We start from the raw sequence: 22,136 nt of genomic DNA, 5'->3' as shown, positions 1-22,136 counted from the left end.
ACAGAGCAAGTTCCAGGACAGCCAAGGTGGTTACACAGTGAAACCCTGTCTTGAAAATAGGTAGGTAGGTAGATAGATAGATAGATAGATAGATAGATAGATAGATAGATAGGTAATAAAACATACACCAGGTCCAGCTGGACGGCTCAGCAGGTAAAGATACTTGGTGCACAAGCCTGACAACTTGAATTCGATCCTTGGATCCCACATAAAGACTCAAAACACTGGAGGCTTTTGTGGCTTGCAGGAGTCCTGGCCACTCAGCAGCCACTCAGCTAACGCATGAGGGTCACTGTTCAGCCTTCTAGAGGGGGCTCAAGTTCCTCTGTCATCCTCAGACTGAGCTGGAGTCCTTTCTGGGACCTTTCCCTCTCTAGTCTTCCCCACTTAGCCCTAAGGGGTGACAGTCCAGAAGTTTCTAGACCTTCTCCAGGTGACGAAGGACAAGACTACTCTAGGAAGGAAGTGGCAAAGCTAGGCTTCCAAGGTAGGCATGCAAGATGTGAGTTTGGGATTATCAGATCTATAGGGCTCCTGGGAACTGGGCCAACGCTTGCAAAACCCAGTTGTAAACAGGGCATGGCTTCTCAGGAGCAGCCAGGGCTTTCTGCAGAAGAGGGTGTCTCAGGAAGGAGTCATCATCACAAACCGGAAGAGAGGGAGACTGTGGCTTATGGGGAACTGCATGACTCATCGATGGCCCTGCCAGCTGCCTCTTTAAGTGCTGGACAGCACAGGGTTTGGGAACACAGGTGGAACCCCTGTCTAGTCCCTTCACCAGAGGAGGCCCCAGGCAGATGAAGTGGTTCTTAACTCAGACACATCACTTAATGTTTTCGCCATCTGAAAGGTGGTTACCTTAGAGAATGATGCCCACTATCGCTGAGCACACATGAAAAGGAGGATGCAGGAGATGAGGGTACAGTATGCTGAGTTCAGCATGAGTGACCCTGAGCATGCCACATGCCCAGCACCAGTCATGAGCTGGCACTCAGCAAGGAAGCATTGGATTCCCTTTCTGTTCAACCCTCCAGCATAAGTAAATAAGGCCAGGAACCAAACAAGCACATGCCTACATGTTTTGATGACATTCAGTAAGCCTCAAGGAACAACTTCAGGACCAACTAGCCATGTGTATTTCCTCCTTCTGGCAGCCTCCCAAAGCCTCCACAAAGCAGGTTTCCAAGGGAGCTGGATGCAGTAGGGAAAGCTGCAAGATTTCCAGCCCTACCAACTCCAAGCCTTAACTTTACCCTTCCCAACCTCAGAAAGACATTTTCTCAATTCTCCAATTAGATGAGGGCAAGTGCATGTCAGTAATCCCAGCACTCGGGAGACAAAGACAGGGAGATCACAAATAATGTGATTAAATCACTAGCAATCCACGGAATCAGCTTAATGACCAAAGGAATTTATTTGGGGGTAAACTCACAACCATGGGAGATTTATCGTAAGGTCTGGGAAGGCTGAGCTATGTCCCACACTGAGCAGCTTGGTCCAAGATCTCAACATCCAAACCACGAGGTAGCCAAGAGAGACTGTGCATCCCAGGTCTTCAGGGTCCCCCAGCGGCCACGCCCCAGGGTCTTAGGCAGGTGTCACAGCTACAGCTACCTTACTGGGGGCAGTGCTTCAGGGCAGGGCTCAAACAGCTACCACTGCACACAAACTGGGATCAAGACTTATTTACACAGCAAGACTTTGTCAATAGATAAATATGCAAATAAGAAAAGAAAGAAAGCCAGGATGGTGACACACACCTTTAATCCTAGTACTTAGGAAGCAGAGGCAGGCGGATCTCTGTGAGTTTGAGACCAGACAGGTCTGCATTGTGAGTTCCTGGTGAGCTAAGGCACACAGTGTGACCCTGCCTCAAAAAAAAAAAAAAAAAAAAAAGAAAAAGAAGAAAACAGATAATATCCAAATCATAAAAACAACATCCAAGTAAAGGGATAAATAGTTCTGGGTTCCTCCAGGAAGCAGGATGCTTTTCAGCAGAAAACCAAATGAAGTGTAGTATGCAGGCAACAGACATGGACTTTCACCATCAGAAACCTGTGGGAAAAGGGAAGCCTTTTCATTGTAGAAGAGTCTATTTACCTAAAATTCTAGACAGACAGCACAGCCAAACAATACAATGTTAACACAAGCGAGCAACGTGGGGGAATGACTAGTATGGCAGTTCCTCCAGATGCGGGAAAGTGGTGTGGTGGGGGCACCCAGGAGTCCTCAGAGGTACCACACCAGCCTCTTTTCCAAGTTAGGTGATAGATGCATGGAAAGCCAGGCACGATGGCACATGCCTGTCACCCCAGCATGTAGGAATTCAAGGATAGCCTCTGCTACTTAGTGAAGTCAAGGCTAGCTTGGTCTCCATGAGACCCTATCTCAAAATGACAAAACAGAGCTGGAGAGATGGTTCAACCATCAAGAGCACTTGTTGCTATTGCAGACAGCCCAGGTTCAGTTCCTACGTGACAGCTCACAACAGTCCATAACTCCAGTTCCAGAAGATCTGACACCCTCCTCTGACCTCCGAGGGCACCAGGCAAGCATGTGATACACAAAATTAGATGCAGGCAAACCACTCAGATACATAAATAAAATAAATCTTTAAAAATAACACAAAGGATAACATAGACAAGGTTTTAAAAATTATTACTGGGAGCTGGAGAGATAACTCAGTGGTTAAGAGCAATGGCTGTTCTTTCAGAGGATCCTGGTTTGATTTCTAGCACCCACACTGCAGCTCACAACCATCTGTAACTCCAATTCCAGGGGTCCTAAGCCCCTTCTGGCCTCCTGGGGCAGCAGACATGCACACGGTATGCAAAACACCCATGCACATAAAAACGACAACTGAAAAATAAGTAAAGTCAATAAAATTATTATTATTTTTTAGGCTGAACATGTCCAGTTGCATCTGTAGTGTCTTTTACTATAGAATCTTTTTATTAGACAGCCACCATTCTTAGAGGACACCTACATTTGACAAGGCAGGTGTGACTTACTCAGTAATAGTAAAGTATTAGTACTCAGTAATAAGCACTTAGTTTTGAGTGTTTGGGCTTCCTGAGCCTCAGTTCCCCTATATACAAGCATGCTGGTGACACAATAGACTTTGTCCTCCATGTGCAGGTCCTGGGGTCCCTTTCTCCCTCTCCTCTGCCCCCTCTCTCTTTTTCTGGCACACACACACACAGTCATGCACATGCATACAAACACACACACACACACACACACACACACACACACACACACACACACACACACACACACTGACAGCCAGGCTTCCTCTGCCCTGGGCCAACAATGGCTCCCAGAATGCTGATAGTCATCCCTGGGATCTCCCTGGTCTTAGTCTCTCTGGCTGAGGCCATCCAGCCTTTTCTGCATCTCTCAGGGAAAAATGGAGCTAAGCAGGACAGCTCCTGCCTGTAACTCCAGCACTCAGGAGGCTGAGGCAGGAGGCCACTGGGTTGTTCAAGGCCAGCATGGGCTGTGGAGCTTGACCTTGTACCAGAAACAGTGACGAAACCCAAAGGAAACACAGAGCAGAAGGATCTGTCCATTATCTAAGCCCCAGGCAGACGCAGTAAAGGGCTGTGCTCATCTGAGGGATCTTGACCAGTGACCTGCTGCCTCTTGAGAGTGAGGGATAGCATGAGTTTTGCAGTGTGCTTGACAGCATTCTTCATGAACTCTCCCATAGAGATTGGTGTCAATGTCCTCCTTTCTCTGGTTTTCCTCCACCACTGTGCATCTGTGGTCGTGGTGCCCTCCTGTCTTGGGAAAGTATTTATTTCAGGAAAAGTGTCCCTGGCCCCAAGTGTGGTTGCATCTCTGAACCGGCTTCACACACAGGCTATGGAATTGAAATGGAGTGTCCTGGTCTCCACCAAACAGGAAGGTGCCACCTCCAACGGCTCTGGCCCCACTTGTGCACTTGGAAGTCTGGATCAGGCCAGTGGACCTGTCAAATTGTTGAGCTGAACCATCCAGGCCATGCTGTTCCGGTTTTGCACAGTGCGCAGAACCTGCTTCTGCAGAGCCTGCCTCCCTTAAGCAAGCAGTCGGGTGGCACAAGCTCCCGGCCGCCCAGACTTGGAGTGGCCAGGGGCATGGCTAAGGTTGCTTGGGCGGGGTCTGGTCAGGGACGGGGCGGGACCAGCGCGGGTCTGCCGGGGGCGGGGCCGGGGCAGGAGCGGGGCGGAGCAGGAAGGGGCGGCGGCCCTGCCTGGCTTCCGCGTCACGGCCCTTAAAGCACCTGCCCGCCTGTCGCGGCTACGAAGGTGCCGTCCGACCTCGGGACTTGGCTCCATGGACACGCTACGGGCTGCGTCCGGCGCTCGGCGGGGTGAGTGAGTGCGGCGGGGTGGGACCGGTGGTACGCTGCGATGGGACTGACCTCGGGAGGGTCGCGGGCCGCATCTCCATCGGGGATCACTGGGACCCCGCGGAGTTCACCCTGGTGAGCGGAACGGGCTGTCTTAGGGCACCCAGCATGCGTGAGGCTCTAGCCGGGACCGCCTCGCGTCACCGGGCCCGGTAGCCAACCAGAGTGTCCCAGCAACTTTTCTCCCTGTGGGTCACCCCGGAAACTTGTCCTTCCTGGAATGGGACTCCGGCCCTGGGCTCTTCGTATGGGACTGGAGAACGAAGGCGATGGCCACCACGGGGAAGCCCCTGAGTCCCCTGCGCACTTCCAGCCCCCAGTTTCCTTCTGAGAGCCCCGCCCCTGCCTCTTAGGTCCCTTGGGTTGGCGTAGATCAGGACGGGTTTGGGGGTGGAGTCAGACAAGTTCAAATTTTTTGTGTGTGACAAACTATGAGTTGAGGACCTTGAGTAAATTCTTACTGACTATGCCTCAGTTTCCCTCATATAAGAATAACTCCTTGCCGAGAGCTCTTGAGAGCGCAGCCTAAGCTGGCACGTGAGGATGGCTTTGGATAGTGTCACCTCGGTTCATGTTGCCTCATCCTGTCGGGGAGAGAGGTTGAAAGAGAGAGCTACATTGGATATTCCTTGCCCCTAACCCTGTGGTCTGGTCAATAGGAGCTGTGATGGACGCCTTCCAAGAATCTGAGATATGAGTGACCCCTGTGGAAAGAAGCCTGTCCGAGAAGCCAGCCCCGCCATGAGTCTGTGGGATCTTGAAGACAGCCACAGCTGCCGGGGCCGCCCTCAGCCAGCACAGGATCCTGAGTCTAAAGAGGCCTCTGCTGAGTTGCAGATGAAGGTGGACTTTTTCCGGAAACTGGGCTACTCGTCCTCCGAGATCCACAGTGTCCTGCAGAAGCTGGGGGTCCAAGCGGACACCAACACCGTGCTGGGGGAGCTGGTGAAGCATGGTTCAGCTACTGAGCGAGAGTGCCAGGCTTCGACAGACCCCTGCCCCCAGCCCCCTCTGGTGCCCAGGGGCGGAAGTACCCCCAAGCCTTCCTCTTTAGAACCTTCACTCCCAGAAGAGGACAAGGAGGGCAGTGACCTGAGACCTGTGGTCATCGATGGAAGCAATGTGGCCATGAGGTATGTGTCACTTCTGTGGCGAGGACCTGTAGAATAGCGTCTGTGGCTCTTCCTTTGGGAAAGAAAGCTTTGCTTTCTTTGTGGACTGGTGAGGGAGTACAGACACTCTGTGAGGTCCCACCATGTGCCAGGAGGCTCCCTGAAGCCCTAAGACTTCTTGGGGTATTTCATGAATGTCCTAAGAAGGGAAATGGGAACTCGAACCCTTTTCCAGGCATGCTCCTTGATAAATGGGAAGCAAGAATTCAACCTCCTGTGTACCTTGTACCATGGTCTCTCCTGGCAATGCAGGGGATTCGCCTGTGTGCTCGAGCTTTCTGGGAGCTTAACAGGTGGAGCCATTACTTGGCTCTGTCAGTCTTTCCTCTCGGGTGGCCCTTGTGGGGGAAAAATGCAAAGGACATGACAAGTTGCAAGTACTAAGTAAACAGTTGTTACTCAGCGGCTGAGGCCTCTGGGACCCCCGTGTCTTAGACTTCCGCGCCTACAGAAGCAAGGCTTAGTTAGCTGGCTATCGAGAGCTCCCTAGCCCTAACCAGGTGGAATCTATTTGCCAAATCTGGCTCCCTGGGTGTGTGCAGGTGGCCTGATGCTCTGGGCTCATGTGAACCCTGATGGGATCTGTATTGCCTGAACTGACACTGCTTGGGCTGGACTGATCTCTGGGGGTTCCTAGACCTCAGTGCTTGTCACCTTTGCAGATCTCACGGGGAATGGGGTGGGGAGGAGGCACAAGATGAGCCAGGCTGCCTCTGACCTTAAGGAGCCCTTGACTTCTCCCTTCTATCCAGGCCGCACCCTCCAGCCCTGCTTTCTCCCAGTTCCCTGCACAACGGGCTGGTGAGTCAGGACTGGGTGGATCACACACAAGGAAAAGTTCCTGTTGGCAGAGACCAGGGGAGACCCCAGCAAGAGAACAGGAAGAGGGGAAGTCTCCTTCCCAGTTGCCCTGAGGGCTCTCCCAAGTGGACTGCCCAACCTGTCATGATGTCAGCTTCTTCCCTACCTGGCATTGGTCCCACCTACTCCCGGCCCAGTTGGGTCAAGTGAGCTGTCCAGCTGGTCCTGGCCCTACTTAGCTGGTGCACTGGGGTGGGGGTGGGGAGGAAGGCAGACCTCTTCTACACCTTTGGGTCCATCTTCACATCTTTAAAATGGGCTGATCTTGGGTGGAAGGCTGAGAATCGCTGGCTTCCATGCCAGAGGGCAGCAGGTCAGACTTGTACATTCCGAGTCTGGAGTTCTCGCTGAGGTTCTGAAATAGGAGGAATTAGGAGGGTCTGACTTTCTCTAGGAGTCATGGGCTGGGTGTTAGGAGTGTTGTGGGCAGCCATGTGCTATGTGTATTTGTATCCTGGGCAGGGGAAGGAGGGGCCTGGACGGGAGGGGGGCAGTAGTGGAGGGTTCGGGAGAGTTGATACCAAAGAGACAGACAGCTACTGTCTGCAGGCTGGCCCGTCTGCCCGCCTGCCTATCTGCTGGGGGTTTCTGAGCTGGGGTGGCCACGGAAGGGGAATTCCAGCCTCACACTTCCTGTCTCAGCAGCTGCTTGGTTCCTACCCTGCTGCTCCCCACACACACAAGGGCAGGCCAGCTAGCCCCCACCATATGCAAATCGTGGGGAAATTCACCTCTTGTTTCCTTCTAAGGGAATTTTCCTCCACTTGCTAGGCCCAGCCCAGGCAGTTCATTTCACCTAGGGAGGCTAGCCCTGCCTTGTCCTTGGGCAGGAGCTGGAGTCTTCCACATACAGAGCCCATCAGGCTGGGAGCCCTGACCTGTGGGTCTGCGGGACTCTGAGAGTGAGAGGAAGTTGGTTTTCCTGGGCCAACCAAGCTTCCTGCATTGCAGTGAGCTGAATGAGCTGTCCAGGCGTTCTGGGCCTCAGGCCTCAAGTGCTCTCTCTGCCAAGAATAGGGCTGTGACTACCTGCTGAGAGAACATTCCAGTGCCAGCACTGCTGAGAGTGGACTTGTCCCCAGCCATGGTTTTAAATGCCCAGAGGCAGTACACAACCAGATCCCTGGCATCGGTGAGGTCCTCACGCTTGACTTTGCTGGTCCAGGAGGGCCCATGAATACATAGCAAGGTCAGGGGACACGTGGACACTGCACACTCAGGACAGTGAGCCATGAGGCAGACGACTACCTCACATCTGGGGGAGACAAGAGAGTGCCCAGGGAAGGAAGCAGAATGATGGGGCAACAATGCTAGGCATTGTGAAGCCACAGACTGCGACCCGCCCTGGAAAGTGGGGAAGGGCTTCTCAGAGGTTTTGACATGTCACCTGGCTTCCAGAAGGAGGTGCAAGAATTTGCCAAGAGTCCATCATTTCTCTCTGGTTCCAGGGATGCCCCTTCCTCTCCATATGCAGAATGCACATCATTGATACTTGAGTTCAGAAGCTACTTTTCTCTCCCATAAACTTTGGGCCTTCTGTAAGAGACAAGATGGCAAGCCAGTAGCCCCACACCCCAGCTCGGCTTTCACCTCTTAGCACTAGCCAGGTAACTTGCATGTGTCATGGAGTCTTCATTCCCAGCACTGAAAGGTCTGGGTGACCCCTGTGCCTTTCCCAACCATCAGGGCTGCTGGTACCTAAATGCCAGCCGGAGTGGTTCTGATCACTGGCTGCTGTGTGACCCTGGTGACTAAGTCTCTGGACCATCTGAACAGAGGGGAAGGGGAGGATAATTGCAGTATTTCTTGTGGGCTTGCTCATGATTCTGAGGAGAACATAGAACGGCCAGGTTTGCAGCTCCCCGTGAGTGTTAACTCTATTATGAGCAGGCTACAGGGGAGTCAGGGAGCCAGGAAGGTGTGAGTGCTACCTTGGGGGTGAACTTTGTTTCCTCTACATTTCAAAGACTTCTAGACTTTGGAGCCTCCCCCCCCCCCAACCAGATAGCCTCCATGCCTCCAGTTAACCCACTTCCCACTCTACATTCTCTCGGGGCACCAACTATCACTCCCCCAAAGCTACCCACAGGATGTGGTCTGCCATGGACTTGCCTCTTTTGCGTAACATTTATTCTGTTTTATTTGCCAAATATGAGTCTGAGTTGCTCACTGTGGTGCTAACCAGAGGCTGGGATTGCGGGGGAGGGAGTCCCCTCCAGTACTTCCAGGAACTCCACCGTACCAGCTGTCTTAGCCTCAAGCCTTAGGGAAGTTTGCCCCCTGGTGTGAAGTGGCTAGTCTGAGAAAGATGCTGTCCACAAAGCGTGTGGGCACCAACCGAGGATCCAGCTAGGCTGCTTCTGAGGAAAGCCATGTTTAGATAGAAGGCCAAGGCCTGACGCCCCAGCCCTCCTTGTGAGCAAGCAGAGTTCCCCAGCAATTTCCTGCCCATCTTTCTGCCAGGAGTCACACCCTCCCTGGAAGGGTGAGTGTGAGGGGGGAGAAGAGGACACAGAGACATGCAGGGAGGGGCAGGCTTGCAGGGAACTGGCCTCTTGAGAGGAAAAGAGATGACCTTTCACTTTCACCTGGAAGAGCTCCTGGAGTGCCTCCTGGCTGTTATTGCTTGACTCCTGTGGAAGCGTGACACCCCCGGGCTCCTTCCCTGCACCCTTTGGGGACCCAAGCTGAGACCTTGTACACAGATTGAACTTTAATCCAGAACAGTCTGTTTTGTTTTTTTTTTTTCTCCTGCTTTACATCGCTGGTGCCTCCTTGCTATGTAGTGTTGAGGTGACTCAGCCTACGTGTGCACATCTGTGTCCCCGTGGTCCCTGTAGCTCCTGGGTGGGGCAGGATCCCCAAGTCTCCCATCACCTTTCCCCACCCCCAGGTATGTTGCAAGTGTCCTGGATCCTCCCCCTCTACGTGGGGAGCCAGTGTGGCTAGATTCCTGGGTGGATCCACACTTTGAGATGGAATCTTAGGGAAAGTCCCAACTAGGGCTGGCCACCAGGCGCTGTGGGAACCGGCCCAGGGACAAGGCCTTAGGCCCTACTGGCAGAGGACCAGGGCTTGAGTCCTGCAGCTATCCAGCAAGGCCAAGCAGGGCTAGAGCATGGCCCACTTCCCACTTCTGCTCCAGCCTGGGTGACCACAGACTGGCTACTCTGTGAGCTGACATGTCCCTCTCCTGCCAGCCACGGGAACAAGGAAGTCTTCTCTTGTCGGGGCATTCTACTGGCTGTGAACTGGTTTCTGGAGCGGGGCCACACAGACATCACCGTGTTTGTACCATCTTGGAGGAAGGAACAGCCTCGGCCAGATGTGCCCATCACAGGTATGGATGCCCTCTGGAAGGGGATGGCCTCACTGTACCAGGGACCCCTGGTGCTCCTCAAAAGAGTCGTTGAATAGGGCCAGCACCTTCTAGATTGTAAACAAGGACCAGCCTGTATTTTTCCAACACCTGCTACCTTCAGCAACCCAGCTCAGATAGGAATGGCTAGAAGTCACCTTGTACAGCCTTAGGATATCTCCCTCATCCTCCTGGAGGGGTGTCCCTTGTTCAGCCTCCCCAGTGGTAGAGGGGCAGAATAGCTTCATGATTGAGACTGTGGGTGCTAGTCCAAGAAGACGGGGTGAGAGGCTTGGCCCCGAGTAACCCAGGCGAGGGTCTTAAGTAGCTATGCTCTGAGCCATGGGCTCTTCCTCTGTGAAGTGGGACAGGGTGGCAGTGTGCTGACAGTACCCACCCAACACTGCTGAAGGAGCAGCTGAGATGGTATAGAAGTGCCTAACCCAGTGCAGTGTGAATCCTTGGTATGTTCAAGCTGTGGCCACCATCCTCATGAGAGCCCCCACCTGGAGGAGGAGCAGGAGGGGGAGGGAAGGAGGGAGGGAGGGAGGGAGTGATCGGACAACTTCTCTAGAAGTCTGCAGGTCTGGGTCAGACTGGGAGCTCCTGGACCTCTTCTGAACAAGGCTGGGAGCATTGTTTTGAGTGTATAAGGGCCAAGACACTTCTTCCTGGACCCCTGTGGTCCAGGCAGGGCACACAAGTCAGAGGGAAGCAGGAAGAGCCACTCTGGGCTCGGCACTCTTGCTGAACGGGAGGTTCCTGCGCACAGGTGCGCTTGGTTTCCACGTGACTGACTGGTTTCTGTCCTCTTGAAACTGGTGTGAATAGCCTCTGAGTCTGGCCACTGTGACTTGGAGCCCTGTGGGTGTCCCGGGGTGCCCAGTGGCCCCTGACCTGGACCTCTGTCATCCCCCAGACCAGCACATTCTGCGGGAACTAGAGAAGAAGAAGATCCTGGTGTTCACGCCATCCAGGCGCGTAGGCGGCAAGCGCGTGGTGTGCTATGACGACCGCTTCATTGTGAAGCTGGCCTTCGAATCCGACGGGGTGGTAGTCTCCAACGACACATACCGGGACCTCCAAGGCGAGAGGCAGGATTGGAAGCGCTTCATTGAGGAGCGGCTGCTCATGTACTCTTTCGTCAATGACAAGTGCGTTGCCGCCGGAGGACTGGGAGAGATACTGGGGGTAGACTCTGCGGGGCCCATGGTCTGGGTTGCAACTTTGGGGATGACATGAGTAGCGGAGAGAAGGCTGAGACCAGTAGAACGTTTTGATTGGCGGGTGGAGGTTGACACTAGCTTGAGACAGGGCCCAATGAGCTCCTAGATGGCTCTCAAGTAAGTCTATGGCAGCGTATGTCCCAATGCAGTTGGCTTGTGGTCGCTTGATACCCTGAGAACTCCCAGGGTATTCCCAGAGCCTGGGGAATGCCTGGAGGTAATCCTGAGCTAAACCCTCTGAACTGAGGGATTCCCTCTTCCTTTGGGGGGTATCTGCAGACAGGCAGTTTGGGGGCTGATCTACTCTTTGCAGGAAGGCTGGCTATCTAGCCCTTTTCTTGGTCCCTCTTCATGATTTCTTTCTCCTGAGCGTTCCTTTCATCTGCTGCAGGTTCATGCCCCCTGATGACCCTTTGGGACGGCATGGGCCTAGCCTGGACAACTTCCTGCGTAAGAAGCCACTGCCTTCTGAACACAGGAAGCAGCCATGTCCCTATGGTGAGACCCAGCTCCGTCTTCAATAGCCTTTTGTACCCCACTTTCCTCTTGCCTGCCCATCCACCTAGGTAGGCCTGCCTGTGCCCTGGTAGCTTCCTTGTGGGGACAACATGTACTAGGCCACCTATACCCCAAGTCCCCGTGCCTCCTCTTCCCTCTGGCCCCATTTAGAGACGTTCTCCGTCCTTCTTGCAGGGAGGAAGTGTACCTACGGAATCAAGTGCCGATTCTTCCACCCCGAGCGGCCCAGCCGCCCCCAGCGCTCAGTGGCTGACGAGCTCCGTGCTAATGCCCTCCTCTCATCCCCCAGGACCCCAGTCAAGGACAAAAGTGGCCAGAGGCCTTCCCCTGCCTCTCAGCCCAGCTCTGTGTCTTCAGAAGCTGAGCAAGGCAGCCTGGATGGGAAAAAACTGGGGGCCAGATCATCCCCAGGCCCCCACCAAGAAGGCTCAACACAGACCTTTACTCCAGCTGGCAGGAGCCTCCCTGTTAGTGGGAGCAGCTTTGGGCCCACAGAGTGGCTCCCACACACCCTGGACTCACTCCCATACACCTCCCAGGAGTGCCTTGATTCAGGCATTGGCTCCCTGGAGAGCCAGATGTCAGAATTATGGGGGGTGCGAGGAAGCACCCCTGGGGACTCGGGCCCTACTCGGGGCCCTTATGCTGGTTATCATACCTACGGGTCTGAGCTGCCAGCAGCACCTGCCTTTTCTCCTTTTAGACAGCCCATGGGTGCTGGCCACTTCAGTGTCCCCACTGACTATGTGCCCCAGCTACCCACCTTTCCAGCCAGAGAGTACTGGTCTGAGCCATACCCTTTGCCCTCACCCACCCCAGTCCTTCAGGAGCCCCAGAGACCCAGCCCAGGAGCTAGCAGGGACCCCTGGGGCAGGGCAAATGAAAGGGCCAAAGAAAGGGCCGGTGTGTACACCAAGTTGTGTGGTGTCTTTCCCCCACAGCTGGTAGAAGCTGTGATGGGGCGCTTCCCGCAGCTCCTGGACCCCCAGCAGCTGGCCGCTGAGATCCTTTCTTACAAGTCCCAGTACCTCAGCGAGTAAGCCAGAAGGTGGCCTGAGGGGCTGTGGGGCATCACAGGTCAGTCCCCAGCCCCTGGCCCACCCTGGAAGCTGGACAGAGGGACGAGTGGAACAGGCAAGAGAATCCTCAAACCAAAGATACCATAGGATTGGTTCTGGCCCTGTGGCACCTCTATCCCGCATGGGTCAGAAGCGATCACCCTGTTGATACACATTGTATCTCTGTCATTTAAGGAGACGCTGCCGGTCAGGCCGTCCATCCGTGGCTGATGCCCAAACCCTCTTTTTTTCTCAGAGGGCGGGGAGGGAGGCCTGGGGGAGCAGAGGCCTGAACTAGACCCCACCCTCCACCCTGTCCCTGGGACGCCGGCACCACCGGCTAGTTGGGCACCATGTGCCTGCCCTCCGAGGCCCCCCTCAAGCCAATGCGGCTTCATCCCTGTTCACAGGGCATGAGGCTTCATGTTAGTAAGCAAGATGCTTCTTATAACCCACCCGCCCGCTCTGTCCACCTACCCCGTCACCCCACCAGGGCTCCAAGGCCCTCTCTCCCCACACCTATTACCTTTCCCCACGGGTGGGAGGACACATGTATGCTATGTACAGATAAAAAAAATTGAAATATTTTAAATGGAAAGAATGAAACAAATAAAGGATATGAAAGTCCTTACAAGAGGTCCTTGTGTTTGATGTCCTTGGGGGGCAGAGCTGAGCTGGAATGACAAGAGACCAGTAGAGCAGGTGGCCTCAAGCTTTCACCCTGGGGGAGTCATCTGATGTCACTCCCTGTCCTCAGAAAGGAAGCTTTCCGGAATTGGCTGGTCCCTTGGAGCTGAGCCTGGGTAGGAGGTGAGGTGTCCCTGGGCCACGGCAGGTGACGGGTACAGGAAGCAGAAGTTAAACGTCATAGAACCCTGAGGCTTCAGCTGGAGAGGGTGACCCTGGTGGTGGTGAGGGGGGGGGGGAGCTGTTCCCCTTTTCTATGCTGATGAAAATTGAGGGTAGGGAATAAGGAAATGACCTGCCAGGTTATAGCTTTAGAGGGTGGGGGATCTGAGTGGGTGCTGCACTCCGGACCCTCCTCCCAGATCTGTGTCCAAAGAACGAGGGTGGCAGAGCAGGGTCGGAGAGAGCTGGGGTAGGGGCAGCAGCATGGAGAGGCCCTGCCACTGACTCTGCCAGCTGGGGCAAAGGGACTGTCCCTCCCAGACCTCAGTTTCCTCATCTATGAAATGGGAACGCTAATGGCAGCTACCTTACAGGTCTGTCACAAGGACTCAGTGAGATAATACGTGCTGGGTGTGTGGCCTGCCTCCTGCCACACAAGAACTGCTCATTAAGAGGCCTCCAAAAGTGTGACTCCTGTGGGTGGGTTCACAGGACTGACCCCATCCACCACTTCAAACTGCTCACCAGCCTAGACAAGCCCAGGCAAGATGATTCTTCTCTCCCTGCTCCAACCTCAAAAATGAACATGAGTATCAAATATTCTAAATAAAGACTAGGCTGTCACACAGTCCCCAAACAAATACTATTAGCCAGGGAAAATGGAAAAAATTACAGCTTTAATTAAGTTTAATTTTACTACCTTTGAACAATTCCTCTGATTTGTACTTAATGGCTGGTACAGCTATATTTTGTTTTAAAAACTACTTCACTACAGAACAGCTGTGATACTGAGGAAGAAAATGTCACCCCAGAGGCCCTGACCACCAGCTCCTGAGCACCCTTTCAGAAATCCCCGTTTAAGGCAGGGATAGGGCACTTCGACATACGTGGGCTGGAAGCCTCCCTCTCACAGGCACTCAAGATGTCTGTCCCAAGTGGTTCCTCCAGCCTCCTCACATGGTTTTATCAGCCTAAGGAGATGGTAAAGCCTTACTTAGACTTTACAACCAAACTAGAGTTTGCAGTCCAGGGAGCTGGGAATGTAGCCAGTCATGCACGGAGTTCACGACTCGGCACCTGGTGCTGGGGTATGCACCTGCAATCCAGCATCTGGGAAGAAGACGTGGGAGGGCCAGGAGTTCAAGGCCATCTTTGGTTGCAAAGCAAGGTCCAGGCCAACATGGTCTGCATGAGACACTCTCTCAAACAACATGAAACAAAACACACAAGACACACAAACACCCCAAAGACACACTCACATCAGAAGGCTTATTTACGGGCATCTGTTTGTCTTTATGGGATAGGAAGCTAAAATACCGGACTGTCTGGTTCATTATCAGCTGCTTGGCAATGCTGAGTGACTTGCCCAAGGTCCCACGGAGGAAGGCAGGCTGGGGCAGGGCTTTCAGTAAAACCCTGATCCCAAAATCTGACACCAGTCTACTGTGACTCAAGTCCCTGCAGAAATGGGAAGAAATGTCCTCCCAGAGAGATAACTATAATGACCATTGGTTCAGACACTCGGTAGGGCCCAGTCTTTCTCTGTACAACATAATGGCGCCTGAGGGTCGTGAGAATCAGGGGTCCTCTGGAAGGGGAAGTGGAAACTCTCTGGCTTACTTGCTTGCTTCCTTCGTCAGAGTTGAAGTCATTCGCCGACTGTCCTGTGGAGGTAGTAAATGAGGTGACCCCATAGGCAGACAGGAGTCAGTGTTAGTACCAGCAGGCTGTGGTGAATGTCAGGAAGCAGGGCCTGGCCCGGCTAGCTCCCTGACAAGAACCAACGAGGTCTACACATCCACACAGAAGGTGCCAAATGGGGCTAAGTCCTGGGGAAGAGAGGGTCAGCTCAGGCCCGCTGAGGCCTGACCTGGCACCCATGCTTCCTGACAGCTCAACTCAGCTGGGCAAGGCGGCCACAGAGCCATGCCTCCAGGCCTCTTTCTCAATCTAGCTTCTGGGCAGGGCTATGCAGGCAGCCAGGCTCAAAGCCAAGGCTGCTGCTTCTCTGTGACCTGCTTCAGCCTTAACTCCAAAATTCTCACCACCTCTCATCTCCTGGCCCACAAAAGCAGCAGAGATGGGTGATGCTGAGTCACGGGGCCTTGGCCTCCCACCTGTGAACAGGACACAAAGCCACACCACCGATCTAGATACTGCAACAGGATACCTTAGCTAGTGGGAGCTAGAGGCAGCCAGTTCAAGTCCCACTCACTAGCTGGGCAGCCCTGGGCAACTCACCACACTTCTCACGACCCACAGTGATCCGTGTGTGTGTGTGTGTGTGTGTGTGTGTGTGTGTGTGTGTGTGTGTGTGTGAGCTTAACGGGAGAGGGTAGCCGGGACAGAATGTGACTCCTGAGACCAAAGCTCAAGCCACTAGGCATGCTGCAAGGGACCAAATTCCAGGTAGCTGCCCCAGTTGCTCTTTCCTGCTGCTTTTCCTGGTTACTTGAGCCAAGAGGCTGACGGGGAAACTGGTGTGTATGCAAATTCCCACTGTTGGGAAATGCTCCCTAGGAGCTGGGCCTTCCCACAGGCCCTGCCTACTAGGGCCAGCAGGTGCGGAGGTGCTTGGGCAAGGTCTGCCCCACAAGATTAACCCTTTCAAGGGGGGCCCCAGCCTGCTCAGAAGCCAAAATGACTGCAGTCGGCCTTTGCTGGTAGCCTGATATAGGAAATCTCTGTACTCCCTGCCAGACTGAGCCAGCCCAAAATGGAATGAAGCACCCCTGCTCCGGATGTCCATGTCTACTCAGTCCCCATTGGGCTTCTTCAGGACATGGGAAGACCTGGCGGTCCCTGAAGATCCTGGTACCTAAAGAGCCACTGTGCAAAGACCACCTGGAGCTGCTAATGCTCCAAACTGCTGGTGTCTTTCAGGGGGTGAGGGAAGCCAGCAGCTGGGACGAGGCCAGCACCCATCTCTGCAGCTCCATTTCTCACTTCCTTTTTCCACCCCCACCCCTACCCCCGCCACCCTCCCCAGAAAGAACCTGAACAAAAGGGTAACCCCCTGTCTCAAGGAGGTGTTGGGTAAAGAAGTGAGCAGACAGAACTTGAGGGGAGGGTCATTAGCTAAGCCTTGCCAGAGGAAGGTAGCCCAAGGACCCTGGAGCCTTTGTCCCACGCTTCAACTCCTGGCTCATCTTCTGTCATTGGCTCACAGCAGGCTGGGTGACAAGAACCTGTCCTGGGGACCTCCTAGTTCATGGAAAGGGTGTGGGAGACTTGGCTGAAAGAGGCAGGAAGTAGGCCCCTGTCATTAAGAAAGCCCAAGCTATCCTAGGCCATGGCATGTAAATCCTTGCAGCCAATTCCTGGAGGGGGAGGAGGCCCAGGCTGTAACCCAGGGTGTGCCTCCTGAAGCTGCTAGCAAAGCAGCAGCTGGTGATCCTAAACTGCTTACCAATTTAAGAAACAGCAAGGAGACTCTTAGGCAACCACGCTCACAATAGGCCAGGCAAGCAGCATCCTGCTGCCGCCTTCTGGCAGCCCCCGGTACTACTACTACTACTGCTGCCTGGAGTGAGCCGCTTGCCCACCCGGAACTGCTGAAGCCCAAACTGCTGGTGTCTTTCAGCGGACAAGGGTGGGAGTGACTGCAGGAGGTTTGAAATACTGGGCTCTGGAGATCCGGCTGTCTGGGAGAACATGCAAAGCAGAGCACTGACACAAACAGGGAACTCCTTTTGGCTTTTGTTTTCGGACAGGGTCTCAGTTTGTAGTGCAGAACTGCGTCAAACTCACAATCCTCTTAGCTCCTAAAGCACTTAGATCACAGGTATGTGCTGTTTGTTTAAGCAGTGAATTTTCAAAAGTTCTTTTTTTTTTTTTTTGCTTTTTCTCTGTGTAACAGTCCGGGCTGTCATGGAACTCACTCTGTAGACCAGGCTGGCCTTGAACTCACAGAGAACCACCTGCCTTTGCCTCCCAACTGGGATTAAAGGTGTGCGCCACCACTGCCCAGCTGCCAAGAAAATTCTTGAGCAGGAGGTATAGCTGAGTGGTTGATTACTTGTTCAACATGTATCAATCTCCTAGTTCAACCCTCAACAATGTGTTGCACACGCACACACGCACACACACACACACACACAGCTGGAAGAATAAGGAGAAAAATTACAATTACATATACTTAATAAAATCACCATGAGTTGCTATTCCATAAGAATTGAAAGGGTGGTGGTGGCGCATGTCTGTAGTCTCAGCACTCAGGAGGCAGAGGCAAGTGAATCTCTGAGTTTGAGGCCAGCCTGGTCTACAAAGTGAGTTCTGGGACAGCCAAAGCTACACAGAGAAACCCTGTCTCAATTATAGTAGTAGTAGTAATAGAAAAGTTGAAAATGCTGTCATTTGGGCAGGATGTGGGGAAATAGGCAATATCCTATCTAGTGTCAACTCTGGAGACCTGGTACTCCAGGTTACCTAAGAAACACACACCTCACCGGGCGGTGGTGGCGCAAACCTGTAATCCCAGCACGCGGGAGGCAGAGGCAGGTGGATCTCTGTGAGTTCGAGGCCAGCCTGGTCTACAGAGCTAGTCCAGGACAAGTTCCAAAGCTACAGAGAAACCCTGTCTCGAAAAACCAAAAAAAAAAAAAAAAAAAAAAAAAAGATGGAGGGCATTCAGGACAACAGCAGAAGCTGGAGACATCAACCCCATCAATAGAACTTGGGCTGAAGGAACTGGCACAGAGCAGTGGAGTATCAGTCAGTGAAAATAAGGCAGCTGTCTATTTGGAATCTGTTTCTGCTTTTGTCTTGTTTTCCGGGTAGCTTGGCATAGGAAAGCCACTGCCTCAGCTTCTCACTTGCTGGTTGGGATTACAGGTGTGCACCATCAAGCCTGACTGTGTATGTTTTCACATTTGTGTGTACCCACATGTGCATGAGTGGACAGCTTGAGGGAGTCAGTTCCCTGCGTCCATGGTGAGGGTCCTAAGGATCAAACTCAAGTCATGAATGAGGCTTAGCAGCAAAAGCCTTAACCTGCTGAGCTATCTTGCCAGCCCAAAGCTGGCTTTGGGAGAATGTCTAATCTAAGAAGCTATTTTAAAAACGAAAGGTAGCATAGAGCCAGCACCTTACCATCTTTGCAAACAGTGTTTGTCCACACTCCTCAGGCCCCAAAGCACTGCTGTCTCTAGAGGACCGGCGACTGAGCCCCAAGTTCCCACTGGAGGCACCCCAGCACCATCTGATTGTCTACCTTTTGCACATTGCTATGGCCAAGAGTTCCTCTGAAGCCCTGTGGTAATTATAATCCCCAGAGGGAGGGCCTGCAGACAGTGAGCTCAAAGGGCAGAGCTCTCTAGAGCGGAATTACAAAGTGTTTTATGAAAGAGGCCTGGAGGAGCCCCCCTCCCACCACTCAGGGAGGCAGCAAAGGCCTCTGGGAACCAGGATCCAGACCCTTTACCAAGCACATGCATCTACTGGTGGCCTGACCTTAGATTTTCTTGCCTCTAAAACAGTTATTTGTAAAGCACCAAGTTTATGTTATTGTTATAGTAGCCTCTATAGACTGAGACAGCTATTCAGATGACATATTTCAAAGCCCCCACCCTTCCTGAGCTACAGAATAGATTATCTGGGGGTGAAGTGTGGAGCTGGGAGAACATGGACCAGGGGCCTATAGGGTATTCTTGTACATGAACAACAAACATTTGGAATGCACAGACCTCCAACACGCCATCCAACCATGACAGCAGTCATTTTCATAGATGAAAACAATCTCACTATGAGCAGTGCTTGTGGTTCAACCTAGTATTTATTTATAAATTATCCACATGTTTTAATGAACTAATATTTAGGCATATTACACAACATATTCAAAGTGGAGAACTACACAAGGCTGAGGTCTAAAGAGAAAACACATTCAAGATCTGGTCTTACCCTCCCACACCCCAAGCCATCCATACCCACTCCCCTTCCCTTGGACACCTAAGCCAGGGCCAGCACCCATGCCACCTGCTCCTGTCAGACCCACAGTATGACGGATTGCACAGAGCAGTGTTCAAAATGAAACCTGTGCTTCAAATCCTGAGGCTGGTCCTGAAGATCCAAACCTGGGAACACACACTTTAAACACACAGGATAGACTGACTCTCTCTCTCTCTCTCTCTCTCTCTCTCTCTCTCTCTCTCTCTCTCTCTCACACACACACACACACACACACACACACACACACACACACACACACGGCCTTCCTAGGCACTGTTCACAGCCCCATGCTGAGAGGCAGTTGTGCAGTTGTGCACACAGGGCACTGTCCTCCACTTCCATCAAGTCAGAGCTTCTGAAAAGACTTTGCAAGTGTGTGAACACCGTAGTGATTTGGAATAAGGCTGAGGGTGGGGAAACACCAAATAAGTGCAAACAATCTGCTGGAGAGTGCTCTAAACCGCACACCAACTACGTACAAGCGCAGGCGCCTTACTGGGTGGATGCAGGAGCATTACTCTCCACACTTCCTGCACCCAGGACCAAAAGCTTCCAGGTGAAGACCCTGCTGCTTGCTTCCTACTCTTGGAACCAAGGATTTTCCTGGAAGCAAACAGTACAAACTCAAGTGTGGGGGCACAGTTAACCCATGCAATGACGGACAGATCCCAGATCCGTTTCTCACAGTGCTCTGAGGCTCCTGAGACCTGGGGCCTCTGGACCAGCACAGCAGGTTTGCAAGCCCTGTTCTTGGTCCACACTGTCCTTGTCCCAATTCCCAAGCTTCCTAAGGTCCCTCTTACAGGCCCCAACTTTGTGGGCTGGTCGTGTTCCCCACATTCTCCTCATGTACCCCAGGAGTGTTGGGAACACTGATTTTAAACATAAGGGCCCCTTCCTTAGTCCTTAGAACTTGGACACTCCCATGAAGCTTTGCTATAGACTATCCTTCAAGTAACTGACAAAAATGTTACACAAAAGGTCAGGTCCTGTCTTATGACTTCCCGAGGCCAAGGGCAAGCTCTTTCCGTGTTAGAGAGACGCACATAGAAAGAAGTATGTATACCTGGTGGCAGAAACAAGTGTGCCACCCTCCATGCCTTGCCCTTCCAGAGGACAGGTGGGTCACTCGAAGCAGCTGTTGCTTCTCACCCCCTCCACCACCACCACCACACACACACACACACACACACACACACACACACACAGGCCAGCTAGTTACAGCCTAGGCTGGCCTTGAACTCCCGTCTGCACTTCCCAAGCGGTAGGATTACAGGCATGTGTGCCGTCACACCTGGTTTAGGAACTGGCTTACTCCCACAACCCACAGGGCCCTAGTTGTCACTTGGGTTTAGGGACTGCTGACTGCCTGGTTAAAATGAAAGACTATCCTAGCGAGATCAATGTTCTTTTTGTGTAAACACATTCCTTCTTACCATCGATGACTTGTACACAAAGCTGATAAAGTTAGTATCACAGCATGGTACAGAGGCAGGAACCTATTGGAGTGGGTCTTTTTTTTTTTTTTAAAGTAAGGTTTCTTGTAGCTCAGGCTGACCTCAAACTCCCTATGTAACCAGGGATGACTCTGACTTCTGATCCATCTGAGAGCTGGGATTAAAGGCATGCACCACCATGCCCAGGTTTATATGGTGCTCATGATCAAACCCCAGGACTCTGCATGCCAGACAGTCACCCCATTAATTAAGCTACATCACGAGAGTCTTCTGGATGCCTTTTTCTAAGCCACCCCAAAATAGGAAAAGCAAGTCACCTCTCAGAGCCTGAGTACCACTGGCCAGTACAGGAAAACTAGAAGACCCAACCCATGGTTAAACGCTATGGGGTAGAGGAGGCATAAAGCAATCAGCCCACAGCCACAACCTTCCACATGCACACAGGGACAGTCACACACACAGACATGCTGCTACATAACACACATTTAGGGCCTGGAGGGTACGCAGTAGCAGATCCCTTGCCTAGCATGGTTGAGGTCCTCTAGCCAACTCTACAATGCAATAAATAAATAATCTACCTTTTACTGAGCAGGACCACTACTCCTCTAGAACACAGCCAGCTATGGAGGTCCAGATGTTTTGAAGTCGGTTATTTGCTTTCCTCAGAGTTAAGGACAAGGCAATAAACCAATGAGAGAGGGTCCAAAATGTTTCTGAGGTTTTCGTTTTCAAGGAACAATCTACATATTATAAACTACTTCCTTAAGAACTGGAGTTCTGCTGCCAAGGACATGGCCAAAGACTGGAAAATCATCAGAGGAAATGGGAGTTTAAGAACAAAAAGAAAAACTTTTGCATATCAGAAGGTGGTTCCGGTAACAGGCCATCTTCGCTCAGCCTAAAGCTTGGCCTTGATGGCCCAAGTCTTCTGCAAAGGACCAGGCATCAGACAGTCAAAGGGCAGGCAAGGCCCTGAAGCCCCCCAAGCCTGACCCGGCCATATGTATGGCTCAGTCTCTAACACCACAGCCTCAGCAGACTCCTAATCAGCAGCCTAGACTCTGAGAGAACCTCAACCCTAGACTCTTGGGGTCAGGATCCCAGCATCGGCACCGCAATGTGCAGCCAAGGCCACTGTCCTGAAGACAGCCAAGGACATGAGCAGGGCCTGAGCTCTGCAGGAAGGACTGTCCGGGGCAGTGCTGGCTCTTGGGAGGCTCTCACTCCCCTCAGTGGAAGCTGACTTTCAGGAATTCGGGGCTTTTCTACCAGCTTCGTGATTTTTTAGAGAAAT

General features: G+C 52.7%; 1 protein-coding gene across 2 annotated transcripts; it reads left to right on the top strand.

Moving 5' to 3' along the window:
- Nucleotides 1–4,250: 4,250 nt before the first annotated feature.
- Zc3h12a (zinc finger CCCH-type containing 12A) lies at nt 4,251–13,198 on the top strand. Of its 2 annotated transcripts, none has more exons than XM_036179013.1 (6): nt 4,251–4,357; nt 5,056–5,529; nt 9,630–9,769; nt 10,707–10,941; nt 11,405–11,511; nt 11,707–13,198. In XM_036179013.1, exons 2-6 carry the CDS (start codon nt 5,090–5,092, stop codon nt 12,570–12,572), a joined length of 1,788 nt encoding a protein of 595 aa, XP_036034906.1. In that variant the 5' UTR covers nt 4,251–4,357; nt 5,056–5,089; the 3' UTR covers nt 12,573–13,198. The 2 variants fall into 2 exon arrangements, with proteins under 2 accessions (XP_036034906.1, XP_036034907.1); XM_036179014.1 differs by having other exon boundaries at nt 11,822–12,524.
- The last annotated feature ends 8,938 nt before the right edge of the window (nt 13,199–22,136 follow it).

This window comes from Onychomys torridus, chromosome 2, assembly GCF_903995425.1.
Source record: "Onychomys torridus chromosome 2, mOncTor1.1, whole genome shotgun sequence".
In the NCBI taxonomy this organism is placed as follows: domain Eukaryota; kingdom Metazoa; phylum Chordata; class Mammalia; order Rodentia; family Cricetidae; genus Onychomys; species Onychomys torridus.
The sequence above is the reverse complement of the archived record's forward strand: the minus strand, read 5'-3'. Positions and strand labels throughout refer to the sequence as shown.